At 39.1% G+C, this 27,309-nt stretch overlaps 1 protein-coding gene across 1 annotated transcript in view; it reads left to right on the top strand.

Annotated features, from left to right (window-relative positions):
• astn2 (astrotactin 2) overlaps positions 1-27,309 on the top strand; it is a 401,766-nt gene that overhangs the window by 365,812 nt on the left and 8,645 nt on the right. Inside the window, exon 20 of the mRNA XM_074689759.1 lies at positions 17,926-18,067. Coding sequence (XP_074545860.1) covers positions 17,926-18,067 — 142 coding nt within the window. The remainder of the gene's footprint in view (positions 1-17,925; positions 18,068-27,309) is intronic.

Consider the following 27,309-nt stretch of genomic DNA (forward strand, 5'->3'; position numbering starts at 1 on the left):
TGGCAGGCAGATTCAAATGTAAATTTTGGCGGCTTGCTTTGATAAGAGCAATTAAGCTCGAGATGGATTCTCCCCCCCATATGAACAGCAATTTACAGCTGGCAGTGAAATCCTCTTCCTCAGGCACTATCCAACAGCAGTACTTTATGTTAAGGTATCAACAGTATCTTAATTCCCTCTCTTTATTTTACCCCAGCCTGCTTGCTCCTCATGTTTCAAGATATGGAGCAACAGTAAAGAAAATCCGGCTGGTGGTTTGTCTGCCAACGAATATGATTCAACCGAGTGACCAACAGTATAGGGAAAGTATTGTATCATTGAAACCCTACCTGTAAATAGAACTTGATTGTGTGTTGTCAGATACACATTGTGGGCAGTTTCAGAAACAAACTGTATGTGCAGGAACTGTCATGCATCAGTCTACTATTCTACGATTCTGTTTTATACAAGACAACTCAAAAATCCTTTGGAACTAGGGGTAGATATTCCCATCCTAAAGGCTTACTACTGTTCTGAACTTAATCTCCTCTTCTCCTTAATTTCACACACATATGTGTTGTGAACAATGCACTTCAGTGGGCTTCACACAGGCCTCTAGATGGCACACCAAGGCAGAGACAGCATTCACAGGCGAGCCAGTAAAACAGGCAGTGCTGATGAGGGGCTCAGCATTCCCCTACAGCAACGGGTCAAAGAAGCTCTGATGTATAAGGAGGTATTGAGACATTATCAAGAACTGGGAAGTTTTAAACTGTGAAAATGGTTGGACACTAGTAGTGGTTGCTTTAATACTTGTCAGCCAAAAATAAGAATTTGCATCAAAAAAAAAATTGTCACCAGCCACGCCATAAGTTTTGTTCTGTCAATGGAACTGTATTGGAATAACTCGTGGTTTACCTTCTCTGTGATGACAGACATCTTTCAAATCTGTTTTCAGTCTATCTCCCTGGGAGTTCCCAGATAAACAACACACGGTGCCGGAAATATTATGAAATTTGTGTCACAAGAGCCTCAACTAAAAGTTTCCCTTCTTGGCTGAATCCAGAATGCTTCTGTCTTCCATTATCACATTTTTACAATCCCTCCAGCGTCTCATCAGCTCCTAATTCGTGTCTTGTCCTTAAATCACAGTTTTTCGCTGAGGTGATACTTTTGTGTGAAAATGTTCATCAGCGTAACACCTTTCTTCCCGTCACACAACTGTGTGCACGCTTTACTCTAATTAAAAACCTGCGAAGCTTCGGGTGTTGCGTCACCACTGTACAACACCTGATTCTGTGTTACGAAGAACGACTTGGGGCAGGGAGGGTGGCAGGAGTGAGAAAGTGAGAGAAGAAACAGAGGGAAGAAAAGACAGCAGAAGAAGGAGGGATGCAGACAGGAGCAGGAGCAGATCTGGGGGTTACTTTGCAATGATGTCACCTCACACTGGCACTTTTGGGCTGAGAACAGATTAGCCATTTGATCCCTGCCCCTTGTTTTAGTTTCTGTTTCCTCCTCCGATGCCCACACACACAGATGGTTGTGATACATGACATGTGGCTCTTCTCCTGCTATACATACCTCTCCACACTCCTCACGTCCCCCTCCTTTCCTACTACCATCAGGGTCAGTGGTATCCCCCTCCCCTGTTTATGTAACAGCTCCATTATTGGTTGAGACCAAGAATGCCCCCCGATGCGTCGATAAGCCCTCATTCAAAGAGATTGAATTATATGGAGATAAACGGTGTCCTTGAGCATGGGTGCAGATAACAGATTGGAGTGACACAGCTGACTCTCTTTGTTTTGTTAATTAAAGATGACCTCATCGCTAAAAATGGACGCTGTGCACCTCCTCGTCACGAGCCTCGCCATCAGCAGATTGCAGATTGCAGGCAGGGGGCCAAGGGCTTTCTGCATTCCCTTTCTCTTTTTGCTTCCTTTCCCATTTTTGCCTCTTCACTCACACATTGTTCGTCTCTCTCTTGTCGTCACAGGTCTAGACTTTCTGGTTTCATTTTATTTTTTTATCTCTCCAGCTCGAAATAACCACGACACTCCCTCTGTGTCCCTCATGAAGTGTGTACTTCATGCGTGTACATGGAACCTCGAAGTCACATCAATTGATTTGTGCTGTAATTGTAATAAGGATGAGGGTGCTATCTCTTGGAGCCATTCTTTCCATTCATCACTGAATGCAATGCAGCATTTGAGTTAATGAGATCTTTGTGTTATGAGGGCATTGACACAGCTTCTTGCTGTCTGGACTTTATTCTTGTTAAATATGGCGCTGGCTAAAAATCAATTTAAAATGCATTTAAGTATTAAACTGGAGTAGATTTTTCTCACTTTGTAATTAGGCCAACAGTTGGAGTAGTAGAAACACATATTTACTTGTGACGGATCAAGCTTCTCTACTTTGAAAGGGGAAGAATCTAACAGCTCTGCCTTGGCATAGTAAATTGTATTATAATGAAATGAAGGCACATTGTAGCAGTTAGCAAAGATGCTTACTACTGCTAAAACGCCACCTCTTTGCCAATAGATTTGACGACCAATACTTGGATTGATTTAGGGCGCGGTCACATTGGTCATCTGTGCCGTACTCAAGCATTAGCACACTGGCTAAATGAACTGGACTTAAGGGTTGAGGTGTGCTTGGGTACAGTACGGATGGCCAGTGTGACTGCCCTCTTAGAAATTCCAATAAAGTGTCTAATGAAAAGCTTCTTCTCACCTTTTGGTGACATCACTGAGGCTAAAAGAATTGGAGGTAGGACATTTAATTCTACGACTGGTTTGAGGAAGCCAACAGTGTTTGCCATTTCATAATTTGTCTTTGGATAGCATCATTGCTGGTAGTTTAGGTGTAGTTTCTGTGATGTCTCTCATTTGTTTCTGATGCAGAGTTTGAATCCTGTCGTTGTTTGGGGCCATACTAGAAATGCTAAACATAATGTAACACCTGGTGAATTAGTATGAAGGAAAGAAGCAGGCTTTGGGCGAACTTGTAACTACCGTGTCTTCTAAACTGCAAAGTTGTAAAATCATTCATCCCCCGTATAGTGTTGTTACAAAAATTAGCTGTTAATGCTAAAGCTAGTTTTCTGGACCAGGCTTGTTGTTTCTGGCACTTCTTCAACCAGCGTCAAGTTAACACTTGATTAAATGCAGTTACATTTCTGCAGCTTAATTTCTTGTGCTGGATGTAACCACTTCAGAATTATCTACTTTTTATTTCTATGAGTTGCCCCTGCTGGACATTAGAGAGATTGCAAGTTTATAGTGTCCAGCTAGAGCCCTTCTCAGTAGTGCTCTAAGGTCCAATGCAGTAATATGTTTTAGAAGTAGACATTTATGGTAATTGTAGAACACTAGAGCCGAGTTCGGGCAGCAGTCACTGGCAATGGGTGGACCAAATTGCAAAAGCTTGCCAACGAGGGGACTAAAGTTGTTGTCCCCAGTGTATTTTCTGGTATTGACCATTTTTGTTCCCTACAAAAACACACAATTTTTACATGCAGCATGATCAAAAAGAACGATAAAACTACAACTTGCATCTGAATGAGACATTATAATGTCTGTTTTGCAGAAGACAGCTTTGAATACGATGGGGAAAACCATCTTTTGGTCACCCTGTACAGGTCTTCTCTGAAGCCATCAGAGCTCACCAGCCTTGGTGCAGCAGGTGATAGATTGCACAGCATACCAACCAGTCAATACAGAGCAGCATCCGAGTAAGACACAAGCCAAAAGTCTGTCAACACCCTCAGGTCTATTCTTAGTTCCAAGCACTGACCCAGGGGGGAGACAGAGCCACAGTAAAAGTTTCCCTGGGGAAGTAAACTTGGACCACACATAAGCCACACCATAATGGTTGAGGCATCGTTGATAGAGATGTGGAGATAGTAAAAATGTTACATTTTCAGTGAATTGTATTACCTACCATTGAAAGTTGACTTTGTTTGATGAAATTTTTCATCACTACAAGGCACTTCAGAGATAAGTACATCAGCTGTGTCACTGACAAGGTGACTAAAATTAAACTGATCAAACAAATGAAATGTTTTATTTTAATAATTATGTTGAAATGATTTCTGCTATCATTAAGTCGATGTCATAACCCCGTTTTGGCATTTGAGAACTTGCCCTACTTTTTAACCATTTTGATCTGAACTGCCCCCTTGTCTCTCCATAAGTTATCCCTTTGATACTGTAGTTGTGAGTGATGGTTTGCCTCAGTCATGAGCGATACTATTGCTTCACAGATGAGTTGCACCTTTCACTGTTGCAAATGAGCACTGGTCATTTAGTGTTCAAACCCTGAATATAAGATCACATTTACCATAGACGCTGTATCTCAGTTAATAGAAGCCCACTTTAAATATGGGTCAGTATTCAGAACATACTGATATCAAAGCCTTGAGTCTGTGTATAACTGGCTGTTTTTGAAAACTAGTAAAATTGTTTGACTGAAGTTTAGTGATAGGAATCTATACTTTTACTCAAGTGCGCTTACAAACATGATTACCCAATTTTTTTGAAAATGGCTGTACATTTTTGGCTACTTATTCAGCGACACATCTTGTGATTTCTCCAGCTTTGGCACTGCTGAACAGTAAGCACTTCCTTTCTGTAGAGTCTTGTGATTTTTTTTTTTTTTTTAAGTGAAAAATAGCCAAAAAAATGCTCTTAAAATACTTTTCATATTCAATCATTTTCTACCAAACATGTTTTGCTACACAGTGCTTAAGTCTACAGCCTTTATCTTAAGTCCTTGAAGAAGATTTTTTGTTTGTTTGTTTTGGTTTTGTTTTTTGTTTCGTTTTTTGGCAAGTTACAAAACAGAGTTCTTGGTAGTGAAGTCTCTTGAATGAAGCAAATAATGTGATCTGCCTAAAGTTTGACTTTAACATGACTTTAGATGTTAGTTTGCAACTTGTTCAAAAATTAAGGAGATTTTTTCCTCTTATCTTCTCAAATTTTTTCAGGTTGAGGATTTCCAGAGTGGGTTCTTAAATCATACACATCCCCCAACATGTAGGACAACAGGTTTTTACTGATACATGTGAAAATTAAGGTTAATTTAAAGTGAAAGCGTGTCACACAGGTTACCTGGACTTTTTTATCGTTGTTATGTTTGGCTTAAAAGAGTCAGAAATCATGCCTTGGAGGCTCATCTTGTCTTCTTTCAGGAACAGCTTGAAATTTCCTCTTGCTCAATTGGTTGAAGAGTTAATAAGCTTGTCCTTTCTTCTTTGAGGAGCTGTTTGAATTTTCCCAGTGGTTTATATGGTAGAGGAGTTACAGTAAGTTAAGTAACTCTTCTTAAATGGGAGCCCCGGAACTCTGATTGGTTTAACCAAACTATCCATTCTATGACGTTCTGCTCAGGCATATAGACGGCTGGCTTTTATCGTTCTGGAAAACCAACTATCGCCTATTGTATCTTGTTTCCAGTCAACCCCGATGATACTGATCATTTATTGAAAAATCTGCTGGCAAGACAGGAGAGCTCATTGACATGGTGAGGTGTAGCCAATTCTAATGCTGTTGTCATATTGTAATCAGGGTTTTAATACTCATAAAGGTAGTCCAGAAGTCAGTTTCATACAGTACATGCGCATAGTTCCATTGTAGGCTATTTTAGCCTCCTCTCTCTCTATCAAACCCTAAAAGAACTGTGTTCATAAATAAATGATGCATCTTCCTGCCAGCACAATGCCTCAGCAGGGTTGTCCAAAGGGATGTCCCTCTACCTGATTAGAAGAACTTGGACTATAACGTGCAACTCAACCTGGGAAGAGAAATTTATTTCCCACAGTGCTTTGTTCCTACTGCTATATCTGCCCTGGATACCATATGCCAAGTGTACCACAGTATATCCCCACAGTTTGTATGAAATCCTTTCCGCACGTAACGCTGTTAAATCTTTCTTCTTTTTTTCCTTACCATGAATTTCCTGCCATAAGGTGGCATTAGGTTCCATTTGACAGCTTGTGTATACCTGTGTAATGTCTGCAATGTGTGTGTGTGTTAGAGGGAGAGGGAGGGAGGGAGGGAGACTGGCAGGAAGGTGAAGTTGTGTACGCTTAGCGTCGGGAGTTGAAGGTTGAGTGCTGACAGTTTAACAGAGGAGGCCCCGAGCCGCTTTGGCAGCCCACAGGAAATATAAAGCTCGGGATTTGTTTGTTAATGTAAAGCTTGTGTTTTGTTTGTTTAAAAAAGAATTCACTGAGCAGTTGGCTGAGGTGATAGTGGGTCGACATAGACAGAGGGATTCAGTCAAACAGAAGGCAGAGGGAAGGGTTGTTTAAGGACAAGAGAGATGTAATGTGGGAAGGACAATGAGTGACAAGAAAAAAACACTTCACACGCGAGGCAAAAAATAGAGAGCTGCTCGGACTGTGTATGTGATGATACATCTGTGAGGCATTTGATCATTAGTTTGGGACATTTTTTGTTCCAAAAAAGATATAATTACTTCAACTGCAAATAATGGAACACACATCACCTGTCTTTAGTCATGACATGACTGTACATCAGTATGTGAAAAATGTGTTTGACATTTTACTCTGGTACACACACAAAACAAAGCATATGGACACAAAAAATTTTTAGATTTGAAGCACTTAGGTTTACAAAGTCGAACAGAAAAATACTTTTTTTAAACTAACCACTTCTTTTTTTTATTATATGCATAGCTCCAATCACAAACATTAAAGATACAAGGAGCAAATGTATTCACACAAAGTCTTTCATGCGCAATTGCTGACATTAATCCTGAAATGTGTTCAAGATAAATTTTAAGCAAGTTAAAAAAAAAACAAAGAGCTGTTAAAATTGAAGCCTGTTTCTAAGTGATGTGGAAAACAACATTATCAGCAGAGCAATTTTTTAAAAATTGACTTTCCAGTAGTGATGTGTCCATCACAAACCTTTCTGATTCTTTGAATTAGTTCTTCGAAGTTTACGATTGGGAGTCGGCTCATGATTAGGAGCAATTTTTTGTTTTGTTTTGTTTTTTGTTTGTTTTTCATTCAAACCACACAAGATTGGTTGTGATGTGTGGTGGCATCAGTGTGTCCACACATAGTGGGAGGGGAGGGGCTACAGACACACAAACGAGACAAAGGGAGACCAAAGAAAACAGAAAGAAATTGCGTTACAGAGACAACATGTTACAGCAGCCAGAAACAAATCAATGTCACATACATACCTTGTCTTTATTGATTCCCTGTAAAAAATCAACAGTTTCTAAATTATATATGCATCTATGGCAGGACCTTTTTGTTATTTTTGTTTTGTTTTATACTTTATTTCTGTAAAGCAGCCCTCTGATCTGTGTTGACCATGTTGAGTATATAAATTAAGCCATATTAATTAAGATAATGTAATTTTTTAATTAAGTAATTCATTTTTTTCATAATTTTACATTATTTTTGGTAATAAACTTGATTAAGCTTTAAAAAGAAAAAACAGAGGAGCCATCTAGGAGCTGGGAGAGCTAGCTCTTTCTTTTGAGCTAAGTCAAAATAACAGGCCCTCCAGAAAGAGCCAGAATTCCCATCACTAAAATCATTTCCATTAGCCACGTATACATGGACCCAAATATTCCGCTTGTATTCGGTTTATTTGCTCAAGCGGAAAGAATTTAACCTTTGTATACACCTCATTCCGAAAGAAAAGTGCCAATCTGAATGGACATTTAATAGGTTTGACAGGGGTGGAATATTCTTTTCCCCAAACCGATTGAGGTATCATGTATCCACTCAAATGGAAAGTTGTCAGGGTACGTTCTTTCAGCGCATGCTCAGATATGACGTGAGACGCAACTAGAGACGTTCCTCAATTCTAAAAATGCCGGCGAGCCATCAGCACTGGAGGAAATACTATTGTTTTCGGAAAAGTCATTCAGAAAGATTCCATTCGGAAAGACGAAAAACTCCTCATGTAAACGTGGCTAACGTTAGCCTGTGACTTGTCCATAAGTTAAAAACTACAACTTACTTACCAAAAGTGTGGGTGGGTGCTAAGTAACATTTGAAAATTAAACCCAAACCACTGAAACATGATAAATATCAGAATTCACACAAAAGAAATGACGAAATTTAAGGACATAGGAAAAAAACAAGGGGTTGCAGAATGGCCAAATGGTTTGGTCGCACACTGTTTGTGACTAGCTTTTAAAGTGGTCGGCTTGGGTTTGAATCCAACCTTTAAAATATGCATTAAATATGAAAATCAGAGATATTTCTGAAGAAAGAAATTACTTCTGTTATTAATTTTTCCTGTTCTTAATAATAGTTTTGTCTGCAGATTTTCTTATATTTTCTTGACTATAACTAATTACATAAAGGGGTAAATTCACTGGAAATCAAGTTTTTACAGAAACAAAAATGCACTGACTTTGCAGCTGAAGTGTGACCCAGTAATCCCTCACTTGAGTTTTTTCCTCCTGTCACTTTCCCTCCAATTTACCTTAGAGGGGAAATAAAGGCCTAATGTGTGAACCCACCGACCTTGAGACTTTGCACGTACTGCCCCAACCTAACGACCCCCCTCCTCCACTCCCTCACACACACACACACACACACACACACACACACACACACACACACACACACACACACACACGCTCTCACCTAATCGCTGAGATAATTATACTCTGTCTGATTTCAGCAGTGTAATTTAAATGAATGTCTGGGATTGCAGTGTCAGATGAAATGTCACCATGTGCACACACCTGTCTCCATCCAGCCAAAGTGGGACAAATACTGTGAACTTGTGCTCGTCATTTAATGTAAATAGATTCTATCTGATGTATATTGTGTGTACATCATATAGATAAGTTGAATTTTAATCCAACTGTTGTGTTTCAGTTTTTCAATCTGTGCAACTCTCTGTTTAACTACTCTTCACATCCTGCTACCCTGAAAAAAGTGATTCTTTCTTTGAATTTCCCTGTCCCTAAATCACCCCACCCACCTGTTTTTGTGTTTTGTCCTACAACAATCTTTTTCAGAGGGGGTTTCCTCGTCTTTGTGGAGAATTTGGGTGATTCTGGGTCAGAAACTGTTCCTATTGTGGTGCAGAAAAGCCCTTTGAAACATTGTATATCATACTACTCTGCACAAATAAACTGTACTTGACTTGTTTGCAGCTACATCATAGTTACAAGGGCTGTGTGTTTGAATCCTCTCTGTCTACCTCTCTCTGTACTGTCCATCAGCTTGGATCATCATGTTCCCATGATTTGCTATTATTTGTTCCCCTCTCTGCTGACTAAAAAAGGTCACCTGGCATTTACCATGAGGTTTTAATCGCCATGTAAGCTGGAGAACACGCAAAATGGCTTTTACCGTAATAGAATTCCAGGGGCCTTAATTTTTGCCAGCTGTGAGCTGTTTTGGCTTAGGTATTGACAGAAATGTTGACGGACCGCAGGCCTACCCCTGAGGAACCCCTCAGAAGGGTAGAACCATAAACGCTGCTCCTGGGTGGGTTTGAATATCTCATCCTCTTTCTTAATGGGTTTGATTTTGAGTATTATTAACTAATTCTTGCTTGGTATGTGAGCACTTAAAAGCTACCACCTTGGAGGAAGTCGATGGTTGAAGGTACTCGGTAACAAATGAACAAGCTTCCACAAACATAGCTGTACATGTGTGCTAATGGCTTGTAAAAAGTGAAGTCAAGTTTAGGAGTTGAGTCACAACACCATTTCGCATGTGTGAACACTCCACATTGGATCCATCACCTTGTGTCATTTCCTTCACCCCTCTTCCTCACCTCTACTCTCAGTCTCGTTAAAAGCAGGTATTTCCCGCTTCTGACTTCATTTTTAATTCTACGGATAGGGAAAGTGTTAATACAGGGAGTAAAACAGACTCAAATCCAAGCATGTGTTCCGAGGTTTTGAATGATGAATGATTACCACAAGGATACAAGAAAGCAATATTTATTTCCAACTCCATTGTGTTGAAGCATGTTCCCTTTGTCAGGGTTTGCAGGAACATGTGTTGCTGATTCATGCACTGTGTTAAACTGGTTATACACCAAGTGTTGCTGGAATTTCCTCTGTCTCCACTCTGAATCTTGCAGTGGCTTGATTAGGAGCGATATAGAGTTAGATTGTTGCCATATGTTTGAAGTTAAAGCCAAATTTTAAAAGATTAACACATTTATTTTCATTCGGACCTTTCCCAGAATTGATTTGTTCTTGTGTTAAGCCACAGGAGTTTTGGCTGATTTATACCTGAAAGTGTTCCTTTGGACAATCAGAGAGGAATTCAGTTTGGGTCATTTGTCTGTACCAGTTTTTGGCTCAAATCGTCTGGTAATGTGATAGGTTACAGATCCAAAGTAAAGCCTTCCAAATGGCTCACAGAGTCATCCGATCCATCTCTAAAGAATGTGAATTGTTCCATATAAAAGATTGAGAAACTAGATGATTACATCAGTACTTACTGAGCTGGAATACAAGAACCGATAGACGAGTGGAGAAATGGGAACAGGGCTGCTGCCTTGAGGTTAAGCTAGCTAGAATGCTCAAAGAAAAACAGTCTTTGTGTCTCCAAGCAAAATTTCTGATTCTGATTTGTTTGTTAAGGAGTCAAGATTTTATTTTCAATACTGCTACAAATTCAAGAAGTTAGCAACGGCTAATTTTTTATTTTTTATTTTTTTTTTAACAACAGCTAAAATTTAGGAACACTACAACTATGAAGTGCAGTGAAAGGGAGTGGCATATATATATATATATATATATATATATATATATATATATATATATATATATATATATATATATATATATATATATATATATATATATATATATATATATATATATATATATATCTGAACCACCACCACCAAACCAATCTGAAGTCACCATTGAAAGCCAGTAATGCAAAGCGTTTCACAACGTTTGATTGGTTATATGTAGAAGTGTTGGACTGAACAGTATGAGGCTTAATTGTCAGAAGTACTGATCCGTTAGTCGGTTGTTAGTTTTCACTTTTTTTTTTCTATGAACTCTCAACATGAATGTTAGTTTGAAAATCTATTCAGAAGCTTCTGTAAAATTTGGGATTTCATTTTGAGTTAAGTTACCACATTACACATCAGTCCTGTGTCATGTTAGTCATTGAGAGTAGAAAGAAATTTAAAATAATACTTAAAATAAAACAGAACAAAAATATTTGGACTATGATAGACTAATTAAACAATGCTTTTGAACCAGAACAAGTGTGTTTAGTGGATACAGACAATAGTTTTGTGCCTGTCATCATTAGAAAAAATAGTATTACTAGTAAAATCATAGAAAATTGTTATATATTTGTGAAATAGCTTCTGCATTTCTGGAAAAAAAATAAGTTCACGATTCATCAACTCATTTAGGCCTTATGCAAAAGTAGCATGTTTCTACCTTTAAGGCAAGGTGCATGTAAGTCATTTCAGATGGTGTCATCATTTTTGAAACATGTGACTCACAAAATGCTGTGATTGACTGGAAATCACGTGACAGGAAAAAAAAAAACGTTTGTGTTTATTTTCATTTCTTTTTATGACAGGCTTTTTGAGATGGATGACAATAAAATGACCGACAAGTTGCATTCAGTCTGAAAAGGGAGAAGCGTGCTTAAGTGACATCTGGCCTTTAACACTGAACATTGCATCAGGTCTAATTGAGTTCGATTTTCTGCCTTTTTTTTACGTCCAATTTAAACAATTTTGATAATTTAAAAAAATTGAGCATCCTCTTGTTACATCACACTGTGAAGCATGGTGGTTCATATTTCTTGGTTAGACTGGCTGTACACTGTAGTAGGTTATGTTGACTTTGGCACCTCTGTAAACAAAGTGATACCTTCACTATCTTTGCTAATTTTGTTGTGCTTATTTTGCAAGATGTGTTTGTTTTATTTTGACAAAAGACAACAAGCTGCTTTGTATTTTAAGGCTAATGTGTAAGCCTTCAAGAGTGAAAGTTGACACCTACCCCCTTGCAGCAGTTTAAGGAATCTATAATTAATTCAGAGAAAAAAACAAACGAACACAGTGTGTGATGTGCTTTGTTACTTCTGTAGGTTAAAATTAGACATTAGCATTACATTCAGTTTGACTTAGACCTAGCTAAAAAATCCATGCGGGATCTTCAATTTAAAATTGTTCATACATTTTGCTGCTGTGTAACATTTTTCTTTTCTATTATGTTCAGTTTTTTTTCCTTGTCAATGATTTTAATTCGTCTCCACTTTTGTTTCTTCAAAAGTGGCGTTGACTCACAGGAAAAGCTAACACCAGCTCTACACCATGTGCACATAATGGAACATCGTGTACCCCCACATAGCCTGCATACTGCTCTTATATTTATATAATTGCAGGACAGTTTATAGCTTTCAGATGGCTCTGTTTAAAAGTGTTTGACCCATGGAATGTGTGGGTACAGTTTGCTAGGTAAGAGTATAGGATTGTTACATGAACTGAAACACACACTGCGTTTTCCTGCTGAGTCCTTAAATTGATAATTACACAGTAAGCCATTCAAAGTGCCACCGAAGACCCGACCAAAGACATTTGTTCAGTCTTCCAGATGGATCTGACTTACTGAAGCACTTCCTTGTGCTTGTTCGGGACATAAGTGGCCAGTTCACACTTTACATGAAATCTCCAATTATGTCACTAAACTTTGCAAAGCCAATGCTTCCACTCACATATGCCTATGGGAGACATAACTTGTCTTAAATAGTGTCAGTACACATGTTAGTTGTCAGGAAAAGTTTATTTAAAGTGAAATTTTGGTTGTCAGAGAAGTGTTGAAATGAGTGACACTCTAATTTCCAATTTAAATAGATTGCATAACAATGTGTGATAGCTGTATTTATAGCAAGGTTTTAAACTAGGCTGATTTACCTCATTTTATTGCAAAAAAGATGCAAATATTGAAGCTTTTATTCTCTCCTTTGATAAAATGTCAGGTAAATGAGGCTTTCTTCAAATCTTTGATGCACCACTCTTTTGCTTTTTGTTGCCACTGCATGTTTCCATTGAAAAAAGGCTCAGCTTATTTCTGCACTTGTTCATTCAACATACATTCTTACGCAAAACAGGAAAACACACTAAGGCAGATGAACATGCATTCACATCCTAAAGAAAATAGTACAGTATATAGTAGATAGTTTAACTTGGTGTTACCTTTAATTGCTCCCTGAGCATTTGAAATACTAGTACACAAAACTTTGCAGCTATACAACCAGAGTAAGCTGTTCACCATGAAAACATGCTGCTCCACCTGTTCACTTGGGAAAAATGAAACTTTCTGATGTTTGCTTTGCCTTCTGTTTGGCCAATAAAGTTGTGAAAAATCCCTGGTTCTGGTCTTAAAATGTTCCAACAAAATGTCCAATGTAAGAAAGAAAGGAGCCTTTCTCTGGTCAGCATGAGGGGTAAAAATCATTGTACCCAGTGGTCAACAGTCAGACTTTTGTGCTGTACTATTGTTAAAAGTGCTCCAAGCAACTTCAGGAGCTTAAACTAAGATTAAAAAAGCCAAAATGTACCATAGATAGCTGCTGATGCATTCAAGGACTATATCATTATGTCATGTTAAGTTCTGCCCTTTTTTCTCTCTGTACAAAGTGGGCAATATTTATGCTTGACAAGCTGAAATCAGAACACAGTGTTTTGTATTATGTGGCATTGTACTGTTTCATGTTGTGTCTAATTTATTGTATTGCATTGATAATAACAATAATAATAGGTTTCCATTTATCTCAAATTTTTTGCGGCCTTTTGTATGATCTTATCCTGTATCCTGTCATTTCGATTCACATTAAAAAGTAACGTACTGTATCATATCATATTAGGCCTGCACAATATATCGTTTGAACATCGCCATCGCAATATGAACATTGCGCATGTGATGTGACTATCGCACTTCCCCCATTTATTGGAGAAATGGAAAAAAGCAACTGAAATTGAAACCTATTCTATTTTGTACAGAGACATGGCCTCCTGGATCCCTTCCATATACAGCAATCTTCATCATTCACAGATAAACCCCCCTGGCCTGGATTAAGCGGTATTACAGGAATACAATGGTGTCATTGTAAGTCAACCAGATTCTTCCCAAACAGAGATATTCAAGTCATCTGGTGAAAATTTTTCTATCTTTAATAATGCAATATATATTGCAAACCCCCCAAAAATTGCAATGTCGTTTTTTTCCAATATCGTGCAGCCCTATATCATATCCTACGATACCGTATCGTGTTGTATTCTATAGTACTGTATCATTTAGTGTCACGAATGGTAATGTGTCATATCATTATACTTTGTCTTTTTGTGTCTAATCATTTCTTGTTGTATCGATTGTGTTGTATCATGTTGCATTAATTGCATTGTATAGTATCACCTAGTATGGCAATGTATTGAATCGTCTCCTGTCCTTTCAAGTATTTTTGCATTCTTTCCAAAGGGTTTTAAAAAAATGCAGCCGATACAGTAGTGCTAAAAGCCGCAGTTCATTGACTGTCCACTTGAGGCTGGCTGCAGGAAGACCGGGAACCACATACACACAAGCCAAAAAAACCTGACTGACTTTTACGGTATTAAAACTTCTACAGCCTGGCTCAGAAAATGACTCAGCCCTGAATTGCTCATTTTTCAATCAGCACACACTGAACAGGGGGTGAAATTTCTTCTAACACAGTGGTTAAAAAGATATTAAGGTCACAAGTTTTCCCAATCAGAGGCACAGCTCACCTGACTGAGGGGTCTTGCACCCTATACGAAACCCAATGGAGTCAGCAATTCCAATTTGCCCCCCTCCAAAGATCAGCTTCATTATTTTGTATGAGGAGTAGAGAGGTGACTGTGCGAAACTACCAATCATATCACATTGCTGTGTATCACATTGACTCATATCCAATCAAACTGTATCTTATGGTATCCTTCAAATTGTATCTCATCCTATCTTAGCAAATTGCATGGTGTTGATTTGTATTGTATCACATAACATGTTATCACATTGCATGCTCCGATGCAAATTGCATCCCTAAGAATCACATTTCTGCCTATCATATTGTTTCACTTTAGTACCAAAATCTGGTTCTGTGGAAATAGATTCTGTTTCTTTTTTTTTTTCACATCACATTGTACAGTATCATATCATATCGTATTGAAATATACTGTATCATAACCCGTTGAATAACATCACTGAAACAGCATCTTATTGCATTACACGGTGTCATGTTGTGTCATATCTTTTCTCATTGATTCACTTCTGTGCGGTAACAGATCCTGTTTTTTACATACATCTCTAGATTATCAATAGCTAAATTACGTGAGAACATTTGAGAACTGTTGTACTTTTAGTGTTACATATTGTCCGAAACAACAATTACATCAACCTGCACTGCCATATGCCAACAAATTCCTTTTCAACAAAGCTTTATAATAAATACCAAACATGTGACCCAGCAATGATAAATATAAAGGGAGTATGAAAGGGAACCTATTGTTGAGCACATATGCTACCCAAGCATGAGTAAGTATGTGTACCATTTGATTTCTGTGTTTTGTGATTTCTGAAGTCAGGATTATGTTATTATTCCATACATCAGCTCACAAGTGGTTCCCCCTGAGCTGTTCTGTAGTCACGCATCAGCTCCTTGATTTATTCTGATTATCAAAACATCCACTGACATCATCATTCCTCTCCGTGACCACATCCAAATTCATAAAACATCAGAGCTTTCGCCGTCCTCCTTTCCCTGCCTCTTCCATTGTTTGTCTCTTTCACTCTTGACCCTCCTTTTACTCCCTGCTGTATTTGGAGCTGTCTCTTTCTACTTTTAGCCTTTGTGAAGTAGCAGAAACCTGGCATTTAGTTGGCATTCCTCTTGTTGTAGCTTGCAATAAAAGATGGGGGGAATAGACTTAAAAGGCATAATGAACGCAGGCCAAATAACGTCAACGGTCAATCTTAAGTGGATCGTTCCATCAGGTATTCCTGCAAAAGATTAAGCAGTCTGCCAGGGATAATTTATTGCTCACTCAGTCACTAAACCTTCTTATACACTAACTGCAAGACAATTAACAAATCTCAACGCCTATTTTGCCTGGAGTTAGAAAGTAAAATTTTTTTTATCAAACTTACCAACATATAGCACAGAACATTCAGCAAACGTCTGGATTGGGTTAAAGTTTTGTCACCTTTTGGGGAACAGGGGCCTGTTTCCACTAAAGGCATATATTTTGCTAGCTGCTGCAATTTTATTTCATCAGAGTGTGCACTTTCTCGAGTCATTAGGGTCCAAATGGAGGTACTAACTGAGGAATTTTTTTTTTTCTTTTACCAGGTGTAGAGCCACTACCAAACCTGTTTTTGCATTTCTGTTGCAAAATTCAATCACATTAAGAGAATTTAAAGTATACAGCAAACTGTAAACAGACTTCACACCCACAGTTAAGTGTAGCAGTTGTCAGACATATGTCATAGCCTGTTAACACGACGCACATGCACATAAGTAGTGCTTTGAAATTGAAGTTGAGAATGCTGCCAGCCCAAAATCACTGCTAGTGGACACAGGCCCTTAAACAGCATGGTGGTAAGAAAAAGACTGATTTATGAATCTGGATTCCCTTATTATAAATGAAAAAAAAAAAGATAATCCATATGTTTATATGTAATGAAAACATGAAGCCACTGTGTGCTGGTGGTCTGGAAGCAAAAGAAAATGTAGAATGGAAGTTAATGATGTCGCACAGTAAGTTGTTTATAGTGAAATGTAACAAATAGGAATTCCACATTAAATTGCCTACCGCACACATACTCTTTCGTCTTCATCCACTGGTAATGGTCCAACATTCTGACCAAAACATAATGACTTCAAACTGAGACATCTACTAATATTGATATTGGCAGCCTAAATCAAGCTTTAACATCAGATTAAATACATCCAAATTGACATTCATGTTTTAGAAAGAAAACCTTCGAAAGAGCAACCCTGCAATGGTGCAGGAATGTGTTTGGGGAAAACCTCCTATACACAGAGCTCTTTCTGTGAAAAGGTCAAATCATTCATTCGTGCAGTTCTTTTTCCTCTCCTCTGCAACCTTTTCTTACCATCCCCTTGTGCCCTACCAGCCAGACTTATTCCCTCTGTTTATAAGTTGGCCCATGTATCATAAGCTAAAACTAAGCTGCCCTTTACCTCGTGTAGAAATAGTTGGAAATCCAACCGTTTGAGAGCTTTTAAGGTATTTTGACAGCTCCCTCTTTTTTTCCCATCACCCCCAACAGCAGTGGAAACTAGTGTATGTGTGTATGTGTGTGTCTAAATGAACAAGTGTGTGTCGCTGGCCTTTTCCTGTAAGCTGACATGAAAGATATTTCACGTCTTGTGAAGTTGTGTTTTGTGAGACGCGAGGGTGCTCAGTGAGATATCCCTGTAACACCGCCATATGCCCATAAAGGAAAGAAATCCTGTTTTCTTGGAGTTCTATAATGTAGTGTGTATGTGCCGCCGCCCGTAAAGAGTCATATTTAATTCAGCCTCAGGCTTGGGGGCTTGGAAATGGCTCCCACTGGGCCAGGCAAAGGTGAAAGTCTCACACATGTCCAGTCAAATGGCACAACTGATGATAAAGAATAGCTGCTTTTCTACAAGCAGTAATTAATTCATGACAAAGCTGTGCACTGTTGTTTTTTCCTGTGTTGAAACATGTGTTAGAACAAAGCATAACCTTTTTTTTCTTTTTGACAGAGACAAACAGATGAAGGCAAATGTTGAAAGACGGTTTCTCTTTCTTCTTCATCTCTGGCAAAAAGTATGATAAATGGTAGCACAGCATGAACAACAGTGCAGAAGCATCAGAGTTCATTGTTTCTTTTTCTTTTGTTTTAACTTTTTCAATTCTTCTTCTCTACCAGGTGAAGTCCTGAGCTTGATGGATGATCTGTTCACTGGATTGGGTTCACCCTGCGTTGTTGCTGGAAAGCGAAGTGGGGATCACCCTCACTCAGTGCTTTACTCAGTGGTCTTCAAGTGCCTGGAACCCGACAGTCTCTTCAAGTAAGTCTGCCCATGTCCTTCACCAAGTTTACTAAGCCGGTTAAAATCTGATTTATTGCTCCTGTTTATTATTACAAAGTAGGAATAAACATGAGTCACAATTTGTATTGTGTTGCAGTTTGTATGGAAACAGTTGCAAAGTTCCTACATGTGTCTTTGATGTATGGCAAGTCCCTGATTATTTCCAGATCTCAATTTGTGTGAAAAGACATAAACAGAATGGACCTCACAAGAAAAATACATCTCTATAATGAAACTTTGTCTGCACAGTTTTTTTGTTTGTTTTTGGCCCAATGACCCTCTGAGCTGTGGTGTTGACTTCCTGATGGAGTCTTCCTAGCTGCAGTATGTTGATGTGGACATAACTTTTAAATAGAGGATGCTTACCTTGAAGAAGACACATGTTGCCATAAGTTTGAGGTTGCAAGGGAGCTTCCCTGTGCAGTTTTCACGCATGAATTCTGGGAATCATCCAGACACTTATGTGGTATGGAAAAAGGTAGGCCCTTGGCCTCTACCAAGGAGCACATACTGATGAGATAATCCATGTTGAGATGCAGCGCTTTGAAAAAAACCCTATTAGGTTTTGGTGATAAATGCTGCTTTGGTGAAGCATTCAAGAGAAGAGGAAGAGGACTCTGATATCTGTGACTTCTAATGAGTTAATATTACAACTTATCAGGATGTATCCCAAAAAGCTTGTATTAGGGGGCTGGCAGCGCAACACATGTTAACATTTGTCCACTGGGTTAAGCTCTACAGTCATGAAGTGTGTCCATGTGACAGGAGGAACCTTGGGTTAACCGGCAAAAATACCTTGCCTCTTCTTAACCATGTTTGGTTTTGTTGTTTGCTTCTGGTCTAGCCATGAATCTTCTGTACCCAAAAAATCAAATTCTAGAAACTTGAATCTGAAAGTTGAGACTCTCATTGGTTTGACCCGTGGCAGGCTGCAAGATAAGTTTGGTGAGGCTGCCTAACCAAAGATGACATAACCCAGTTGACTCTTTGTAAAAGTTAGGTCTCAAACCTAAACAAATCTGCATGTGTCTAAAGGGTTTGGTGAAATTCCCACAGACTTTTGTGTGGCTTCATAGAGCGTTCACCAAACTGTGAGGAAATTCACGCAGCAGAACAGGGACCTAAAAAAGTGCTCTTGTCAGAACAAGGAGAACTGTTCACTTTGCGGAACTTTTGAACCTCTCTAGAAGTAAACAACCTCTGCAGAGGGATTGTAAGAATCAAAGGATGCCTGATCCATCTCTTCCGTAGAAGTTAGCATAAGTGCTATCATGGCAAGGTGCCAGGGGTGGTTGACGTTTTCCTTGAAATTGTATGTTTTGGCAGTCTCAGTTGACAAATTTCATCAGGGTCATGTTAAGCTTGGGGGGTCAGTCAGTGAAGCAGTAGAAAACGGTGATGGTTCCCACTTTTTGAAAAGACTAGGCTGAGAAGAGAAGAGTCAATTTATCAGGGAAAAACACAAGGATGGCTGTCAGCCAAGTAATGAGGGATTTTTTTTTTTTTTTTTTTTTAAATTAGACTCAAGGGTTTGGTTGAGGACGTTTATTTTTCACCTTTTTTATTTATTTATTTATCTATTTATTTATTTATTTATTTGCACGGCGGTAAAGATATTTGCTTTTTCCAAACATTCTATACATCTATTATTTAACTAGAAAGTTAGTGCTTCAACTTAATGTTCAATTTAATTTCCTCAACTAAATTGATTCCCTGACTTGTAGAAATTATTTTTTTCCCATCAGGTTGTTCTGTGTGCATTTCCTTTGAGCACTATTTGCCACCCTCCACACCACAAAGTGTAGCAATAATGGATGAGCTAGACAGGACACAGATGTTGTTGTGGCTATCGCTGGACATATGAAACACACTGTCCTCTTCGCTTTTGGCTCTCCTTTCAGGCTTTGTTAGGTGTTGCGTGTGTGTGTGCGTGCGTGTGTGTGTTTAATGCCCTTGCTATTTAGTGGCCTTGGTTTGTTTTGGGAGACTCAACCCTGCCCCTGTGGAGGCAGCAACATGCATGCTACATGTAGTTACACATACAGAGTAGCTTTGCCACATTTAATCCCACAACTGACCTCAAGCAAAGTTTATTTAGTTGCGCCAAATACTAGAAAAGCAGGGATACAGGTGATGCATAACAAGGCCTTTTTATTGCAGTTTGTGTGGGTGTGTGTGCGTGTATAAGCCAAAGGGAACATGATGGATGGTTTAGTAGAGCAATACCAACAGGCTATTTAACTTAATGTCTCCCAACTACACTGCTATGACGGTAAAACTGGTTCCATGAGACTTTTTCAAATTCATCTTACATAAACAGACTATGCAGTAGCTAATGAGCCTGTCAGATTTCCCTAGCAGGTAGAATCCAGGAAAGGGCAGTGTTGGGTAAGATTTCCTGCTCTCTGACGTGGTTAGACTGAGGACTGACACAAAGGGGGAAAGGCAATAGAGAAAGGAGAGGGTAAACTGGCATGGCAAGAAGCAGGCTGCAAAACACAGTAACTGTAATTATTATTAAGCTTCTCGAGACTGTTGATGGCCGGTAGTGAGAAATTTCTATCAGTTTAGTCTGTTAAAGTCATACCTCTTATAACAAAAACCTGCAATGACAGCCTATTTTTCAACTTTGTTGCAGTGTTATCTTTGTTTAGGCATTCTCCACAGTGTTGTTTCTCTGATAAGAGTGGAACTTACGTCGGAATTACGTCCGAGGGTCCATCTGCTTGCAGAAAACCCCCGCTTCTCTTAATCAAAGGCCTGATAAGACCTCGACTGGTATTGGCTTTACACTTCATCATGACCAAGCATGCTGGGGCCCCAGTGCTCTCCTGCAAACTAAACTGGTGTTGTTCCTGTGAAAGGCTTTGCACCTTAGTTCAAAAACTGAATTTTAAACAGTCAGTGAGATTGCATTCAGTATGATAGCTTGTCATACTGAGTGACAAATGTATGATAATAGAGAATAGAACTTTATTGTCATTGTAACAAGTACAACGGAATTGAAGTCACAGCAGCAATCAAGAAAACAAAAGCAAGAAAGTGTATAGAAAGTGCAAAAAGCTCCATAAGAAAATAGATAGCTAAATAGCTTCTTCAGTCACACTCCATCTCTGTCTCCTGGATCCTGTCTGCTCACAGCAGGTGAAACTCTTCCAATGTGGCGCTGGTGTCTGATGTTAGCTCCGTTAGCCATGTCTGTGATTTGCATGATGCTACTCTGCCCTCTGGTATTCCCTCTGTTGCTGGGTTAGCACAGCTAGCTTGTCCATCTTATTGGAGATAGATCTTACATTCCCAATAACGAAGGATGGAAGGACAGGTCCATGTCATCACTTCTTAGCTCACACCTGAGAATCAGCACATCGTCCTCACTTCCTTCTCCTCACCCTGTGGGAAGACATCAGGCCCTACACCAGATAACATTGACATGCTACAGGCTGCAAACAGCTGAGTTCACATGTAAACAATGCAGCTAGGATCTCCAGACAAACACAGGAGAAAAAGTAGTAAAATATTGCTCAAGCCACAAAAAGTTTGGTGTCCATGACCAACAAATGAACCATACAAATTAATGACCCACTCCAAATACAAATGTTACAAAAAAGAGACAAAAAATTACAAGAAATGGACAAAGAAGAGAGAGCTGCTTCAAAAGGCAGCCATAGCCAAGATGGCGGTGAACAGATCAGTATGTGGATGCAGAACAATTTCCTCCAGCTGAACTCAGACAAAACTGAAACCATTGTCTGTGGCCCACAGAAACAAAGAGAAAGGGTTATCAGTCACCTTCAGACTCTCTCTCTAAATGTGAGTAACCAGGTTAGAAATCTAGGGGTGATATTGGACTCAGACCTGAACTTTAACAGCCACATCAAATCAATAACATCAGCGGCTTTTTACCATCTCAAAAACATTGCGAGGATTAAAGGAATAGTGTCTAAACCTGACTTAGAGAGACTGATCCACGCATTTGTCTCCAGCAGGTTAGATTACTGTAACGGCCTGCTCACTGGACTCTCAAAACAAGCTGTAAGACAGCTGCAGTACATCCAGAACGCTGCTGCTCGGGTCCTGACCAGAACCAGGAAATACGACCATATAAGTCCAGTGCTCAGGTCTCTGCACTGGCTTCCTGTGGCTCAGAGAATAGACTTTAAAACAGCTCTGCTTGTTTACAAGTCCCTTCATGGTCTAGCACCAAAGTACATCTTGGACATGCTAGAACCATATGAACCAACTCGGTCTCTGAGAACCTCAGGGAGGGGTCTCCTGCTGGTGCCCAGAGTCAGGACTAAACACGGTGAGGCTTCATTCCAGTTTTATGCCCCCAAAATCTGGAACAGTCTTCCAGAAGATGTGAGACAGGCCTCAACTCTGACAATGTTCAAAGCCCGGCTGAAAACAGTTCTGTTCAGCATAGCATACAACAACTGAAAGGATTTTATCTGCACTCTCCTCTTCTAATTCAATTAATCATTTTTAATGTTTTATGGTGTGATTTTATGCAATGATTTTATTTTGCCTATTGTGATTTTATTTTATGTTAGCTGTAAAGCACTTTGAATTGCCTTGTGTATGAATTGTGCTCTACAAATAAACTTGCCTTGCCTTGCCTTGCCTTGCCTTGCCTAGCATAATAAAGCGTTAGCAATGCAGAAAGCTGCTTTCTAAATGTTAGAAGCAAAAATAATCTCAAATTCTTTATTTAACATTAATCTATTTTTTAAAAGATGAATTCTCAAACTTTTTGTATCATTCACCTTACACTGACTGTATTGTTAACATTGAATGTGTGCATCAATACAGCAGGTGTCAATGAGTGCATTTCATTTTCTGAATACTAGCAATAACCTGGCTGCACAAGGGCCATGTAAACACCAATAACCCTTTTTTAAAACCAGAGTACGCTCATATTCCGTTTTTAAAAAACATGAAAAAAAAACCTGAGTTGCTCCTTTTCTAACCCAATATTTGGTCATGCATACACCAATCAGGATATCCCCGCCCAAAGGAAAATCAATGTTCTGCACATCTTCTGTTTGCAAGGAATCTTGGTCTTTTGAGTACAGGAATCCTGCCGTGCTGCTGTTGTTGTTGTTGCTGCTGCTATGGAGACAGGAAACAAAGCGGAATGATACATATTGCATCATGATGTTCTCCTTTCGGTGAGATGTTGTACATGCATTGCTGTTTTGATTGGGATATCATGTAAACAGGAATAACCCCGTTTGCTCAGACATTCAAAGGGTTATTCTGAATGTTTCAAAAACTGGAATACTTACTTTAAAGGTCCCATACTATGCTCCTTGTCTGCAGTTTAATATGGATCATTGATTGCTTTTGCCAATACATTAAGCCCAACAGCATTGTTTCCAGGCTCTCATAGCCCCTCTGTTCAGAACGCTCTGATTTAGTGGGCGTGACCTTCATATGTAAATGAGCCACCGCTCTTCCGCGTCACTGAGAGCGGCGCCACCAGCTCTGAGTGCACAATGTTTAGTAAACAGCAAAGCTGGTTTACTGTAACATTACAGGCTAAAACAACTGGCTAACCACAGCTAAAGTTAGCATCCTGAAGCTAACTCAGAGACAGTGGGGACACTGAGGAAAAGCTCTTACATCTGCTCTGGTGGACCAATCAGGTCAGACTTGCTCCCGATTGGTCAAAAAAGGAAATTGCTGACGTCGGCAAATCCACAAAATCCAAACAACTTGTTTTAGGTCAGGATTTTACATTCACAAGCACTACTAAGTACATGTTTTGTCATTAAATATCACTTTTTTTGTCACATAATATGGGACCTTCAACCCAAAAATTGACTTAATGTAAACATAGCCAGTGTTTATTAATGGAGACTGGATTTCACCCTTAATGTCCCTGAGGCACAGTGTAGCTGAATATCCAAACTAAAAACCATTTTTTGCCCATTTGATTTGTTTTTTTTTTTGTTTGTTTTGTTTTTTCGGACCACATTGTAAACTTTTTCATTTCTGCTGTAAAAATGTGCATCTTAACATAGGTGTTAATGAGCCTTTTTCTGCTTTTGTTGCAAACCTCTAGTGGACACTTTATGAAATAAAGTTGTTCAGTTTTCATTTTTTAACACCTGAGGTTTCCTCTTGACTTTGACTAGCATTCTTGAATAAAACAGACAGCTGAATACTATAAAAAGCCACCATAACTTCCCCCAGCAGTATTTATATTTGTTTTTTTTTTGTTGTTGTTAATTTTACAAGTTATTGTAAACAAGAATAAATACTCACAACAAGCTAATCTTGTCAGTTTAGTGGATGCGGTCACTTGGTTCAGATTGTTTCATTGCAGACACTGATAGTGCTGGATCCAGGGTCTACATGATGTGCTTTATAAAGTAATGTATGCATGATGTCCAGGTCTATTACAGACTTCAGAAATATCAAAAGCATACATTTAGAGTCAGGGTGACTTTTAATGGGTTGTTTTCATCAGTACTTTCATTTGGACTGCGGGTCTTTCTGATCTGCAAGTGAGATCATTCTGAGCTGAGCTAATTTTTCTAATTTACAATGGAAGCCAAACCAATTTTATTTAAGGCTGTTGCACCAGTCTAATGCCACTTAGATCTGAGGATTTCAAGTCATGAGATACTGTGAGCTGCCATAAATTCTTCAGGGCAGTGAGAAACGATTCTATTTGGCTTTGATTGATTTGTGGACCAGTTCGACTGATGTGTGTCCAAACGCTGATGTCATGGAAAAGGCATCCCCCTACTGCCCCGGCTTCTCCCAGCATGCCAAAAATACTGCCCTAATTGATCCTCTCTCACTCACTTTCCCTCATTTGTCCTCCCTTGTCTGTCTCAGAGCTCTCCGTCTTGTCATGTCTTGTTCAGCCATCGCTCCACTGTCTCATTAAATTAGAGGACAATGGTTACTTTAATGGCAACATTGTTAATTTACACAAACATTAATCTGCCATTTGTCCACCTCATTGTTTGCTGAGCTTTCAAAAGCAAAGGGAGCCATGCGCAGCCAGACAGCACTGGAATAGATGTGAGAGGCAAGGAATTAGAGACAGAGCTGAGCTATATGCAAGCAATGCAGATAGAAAAAATACAGAGACAAAGGAAAGTGTGTGTGTGAGTGTCTATGTGTGTGAGTGTCTGTGTGTCTGTGGGTGGCCAGGACGGTTGTCTGTGTCTTGCCAGTTCTTTTACTTGATGTTTTGACATTCTCGTGGCAGGCCAGACCGTGGCTGGTTCCTTTGTTCTCCCAGGCGATCTTTATCATCGTCATCACTGAGTGCCTGTTCTGAGCTCACACACCACACTCTGTCCACTCAGCCCCACTATCTGTATCTATGAATGAAGTCCTGAGAGTGTGGACAGACCCCTCACTGAGGTTATAATTTCAAGCTTTTTGTACATGCCCATGCTTTGGTGTTTTTACAAAAGTCAGAATAAAAATCAGCAAAATTAAACATTAAAGCATCCCCTCTCCCACTAGTGATTATCGGAGTTGATCACTACAAACTGGTGTCTGCATGCAAATACTGTCATCGACAAGATTTCAATCAAAAATTCACCTCAGTGCTGTGTCATATTGGCCAAATAGTGTTTAGATTCCTGAGCTTCCTGGAATGTGCCAGAAGTTATCAATCTGACCTCAAATCTACAAACAAGCGTTGAAAATATTTTCTTCTTCTCTGGTGGACATGCATGACAATGCTTTTTAAATCCCTTTTACAAATCTGCATTATTATGAAATTTCTGTAAACTTAAAGAGGGGGTAGTGGTTTTTGCTTTTTTTTGTCCCCCTAAGGTTTATTCTGTCCCTCTGGTTTCCTTGTAGTAGTTTTACATGACTTACAGCTAAAAAAAAACAAAAAAAAACATTGGTCTAAATATAGTGTTTTGGCAACATTTATTTCAGCCTCGGTCTGACAGATTTGTTTTAGCTGCTGTCTCTTTTAGATACCCCAAGCAGTTAAACCCCCTTCCCTCTGATTGGCCAACTCTCTGGAGGCCTGTCGGGGCAGAGCTATGGTCAGGCCCTAGTGTTTGAGGTCCCTCCCAACTCAAGCATGACATGAACTGGTTAGGAGATCCTCATTTGATGGAGATCCATTTCAGTAAAGTTTCGTAGAGATTTTATGGAGATTGCCTTTTTTTTCTAAGAAAGGACCATTTAAAGCAGCTCAAAGACAGATTCAGGATTTCTACAACATATTAATATGTAGCTGTTTTGAAAATGTGTACATGATGAGTTTGGTCATCAAGCTTTATAATCTTATCTCCACGTTTAAAGGATGTGAAAGCACAATACCACCTCTCCAAGGGTCCACTGATTGCAGATAAACAACAAGAATACTGTTTTTATACCACTTTGTATGCCAAAGTAAAGCCACTTTGTTCCCAACTTTTTACAGTGAAACTGAGACTTGTCAGGAACAAATGTCATGAAACCCACAGAAAGAATCAGGAGGGGGACCCAGTTGCAGATAAAAATAAAAAGGAAATATTTAAACTAAACTCAAAATTCCAAAACTCAAATCAAAAACTCTTATAAAATGTCCCCCCCCCAAAAAAAAACACTAGAAAACTCACTAGAAGAAAACCAAGAAGCTCAAGGGGTCACTGAAACACGAGGAGACAAAACTTGAAGGGCGGCAGCAGACACAGCGACACACGACAGGATACAAACAATGAATTGACAAAGAAACTCAAGAAACACAGTGACTCTGTTTACATGTTGTCAGTAACCCTTTCATATTTGGAATATTAGTAATAATCTGGTTGCGCACGGCCATGTAAACACCAACCTTTTTTAAAAATAAACAGAATATGTTCATAGACCGTTTTTTAAAAAACCCAAGTTTACCCATGGGTTACTCCTTTTCTAACCCTTTGCCTTGTGCATCAAGATGTTGTCTGTACATCACTGTTTTGATTGAGATGCCATGTAAAAAGGAGTAGTCCTGTTAGCTCATACATGTAAATGATTTGTTACCTCCACCAAGGAGGTTATGTTTTTGGGAGAGGAGACACACAAGGGGAACTGAACCAACTCAGAGAACAACAAAGTGAACCGGAAACACAAGGGAAAACATACAAGAAGAACAACTAAGATTAACACAGAGGACACAAGACAAGAATCACAAAGAATAACTAGGAAACAAGAGAGACACAAGAACGCATGTGAGACACAAGAAAACCCCAAATTTTCCAAAAATACACAAA

The sequence above is a fragment of the Halichoeres trimaculatus genome, unplaced genomic scaffold (assembly GCF_033239565.1).
Source record: "Halichoeres trimaculatus isolate MK-OKI-2021-1 unplaced genomic scaffold, fHalTri1.1 fHalTri1_scaffold_16, whole genome shotgun sequence".
Taxonomy (NCBI): Eukaryota; Metazoa; Chordata; class Actinopteri; order Labriformes; family Labridae; genus Halichoeres; species Halichoeres trimaculatus.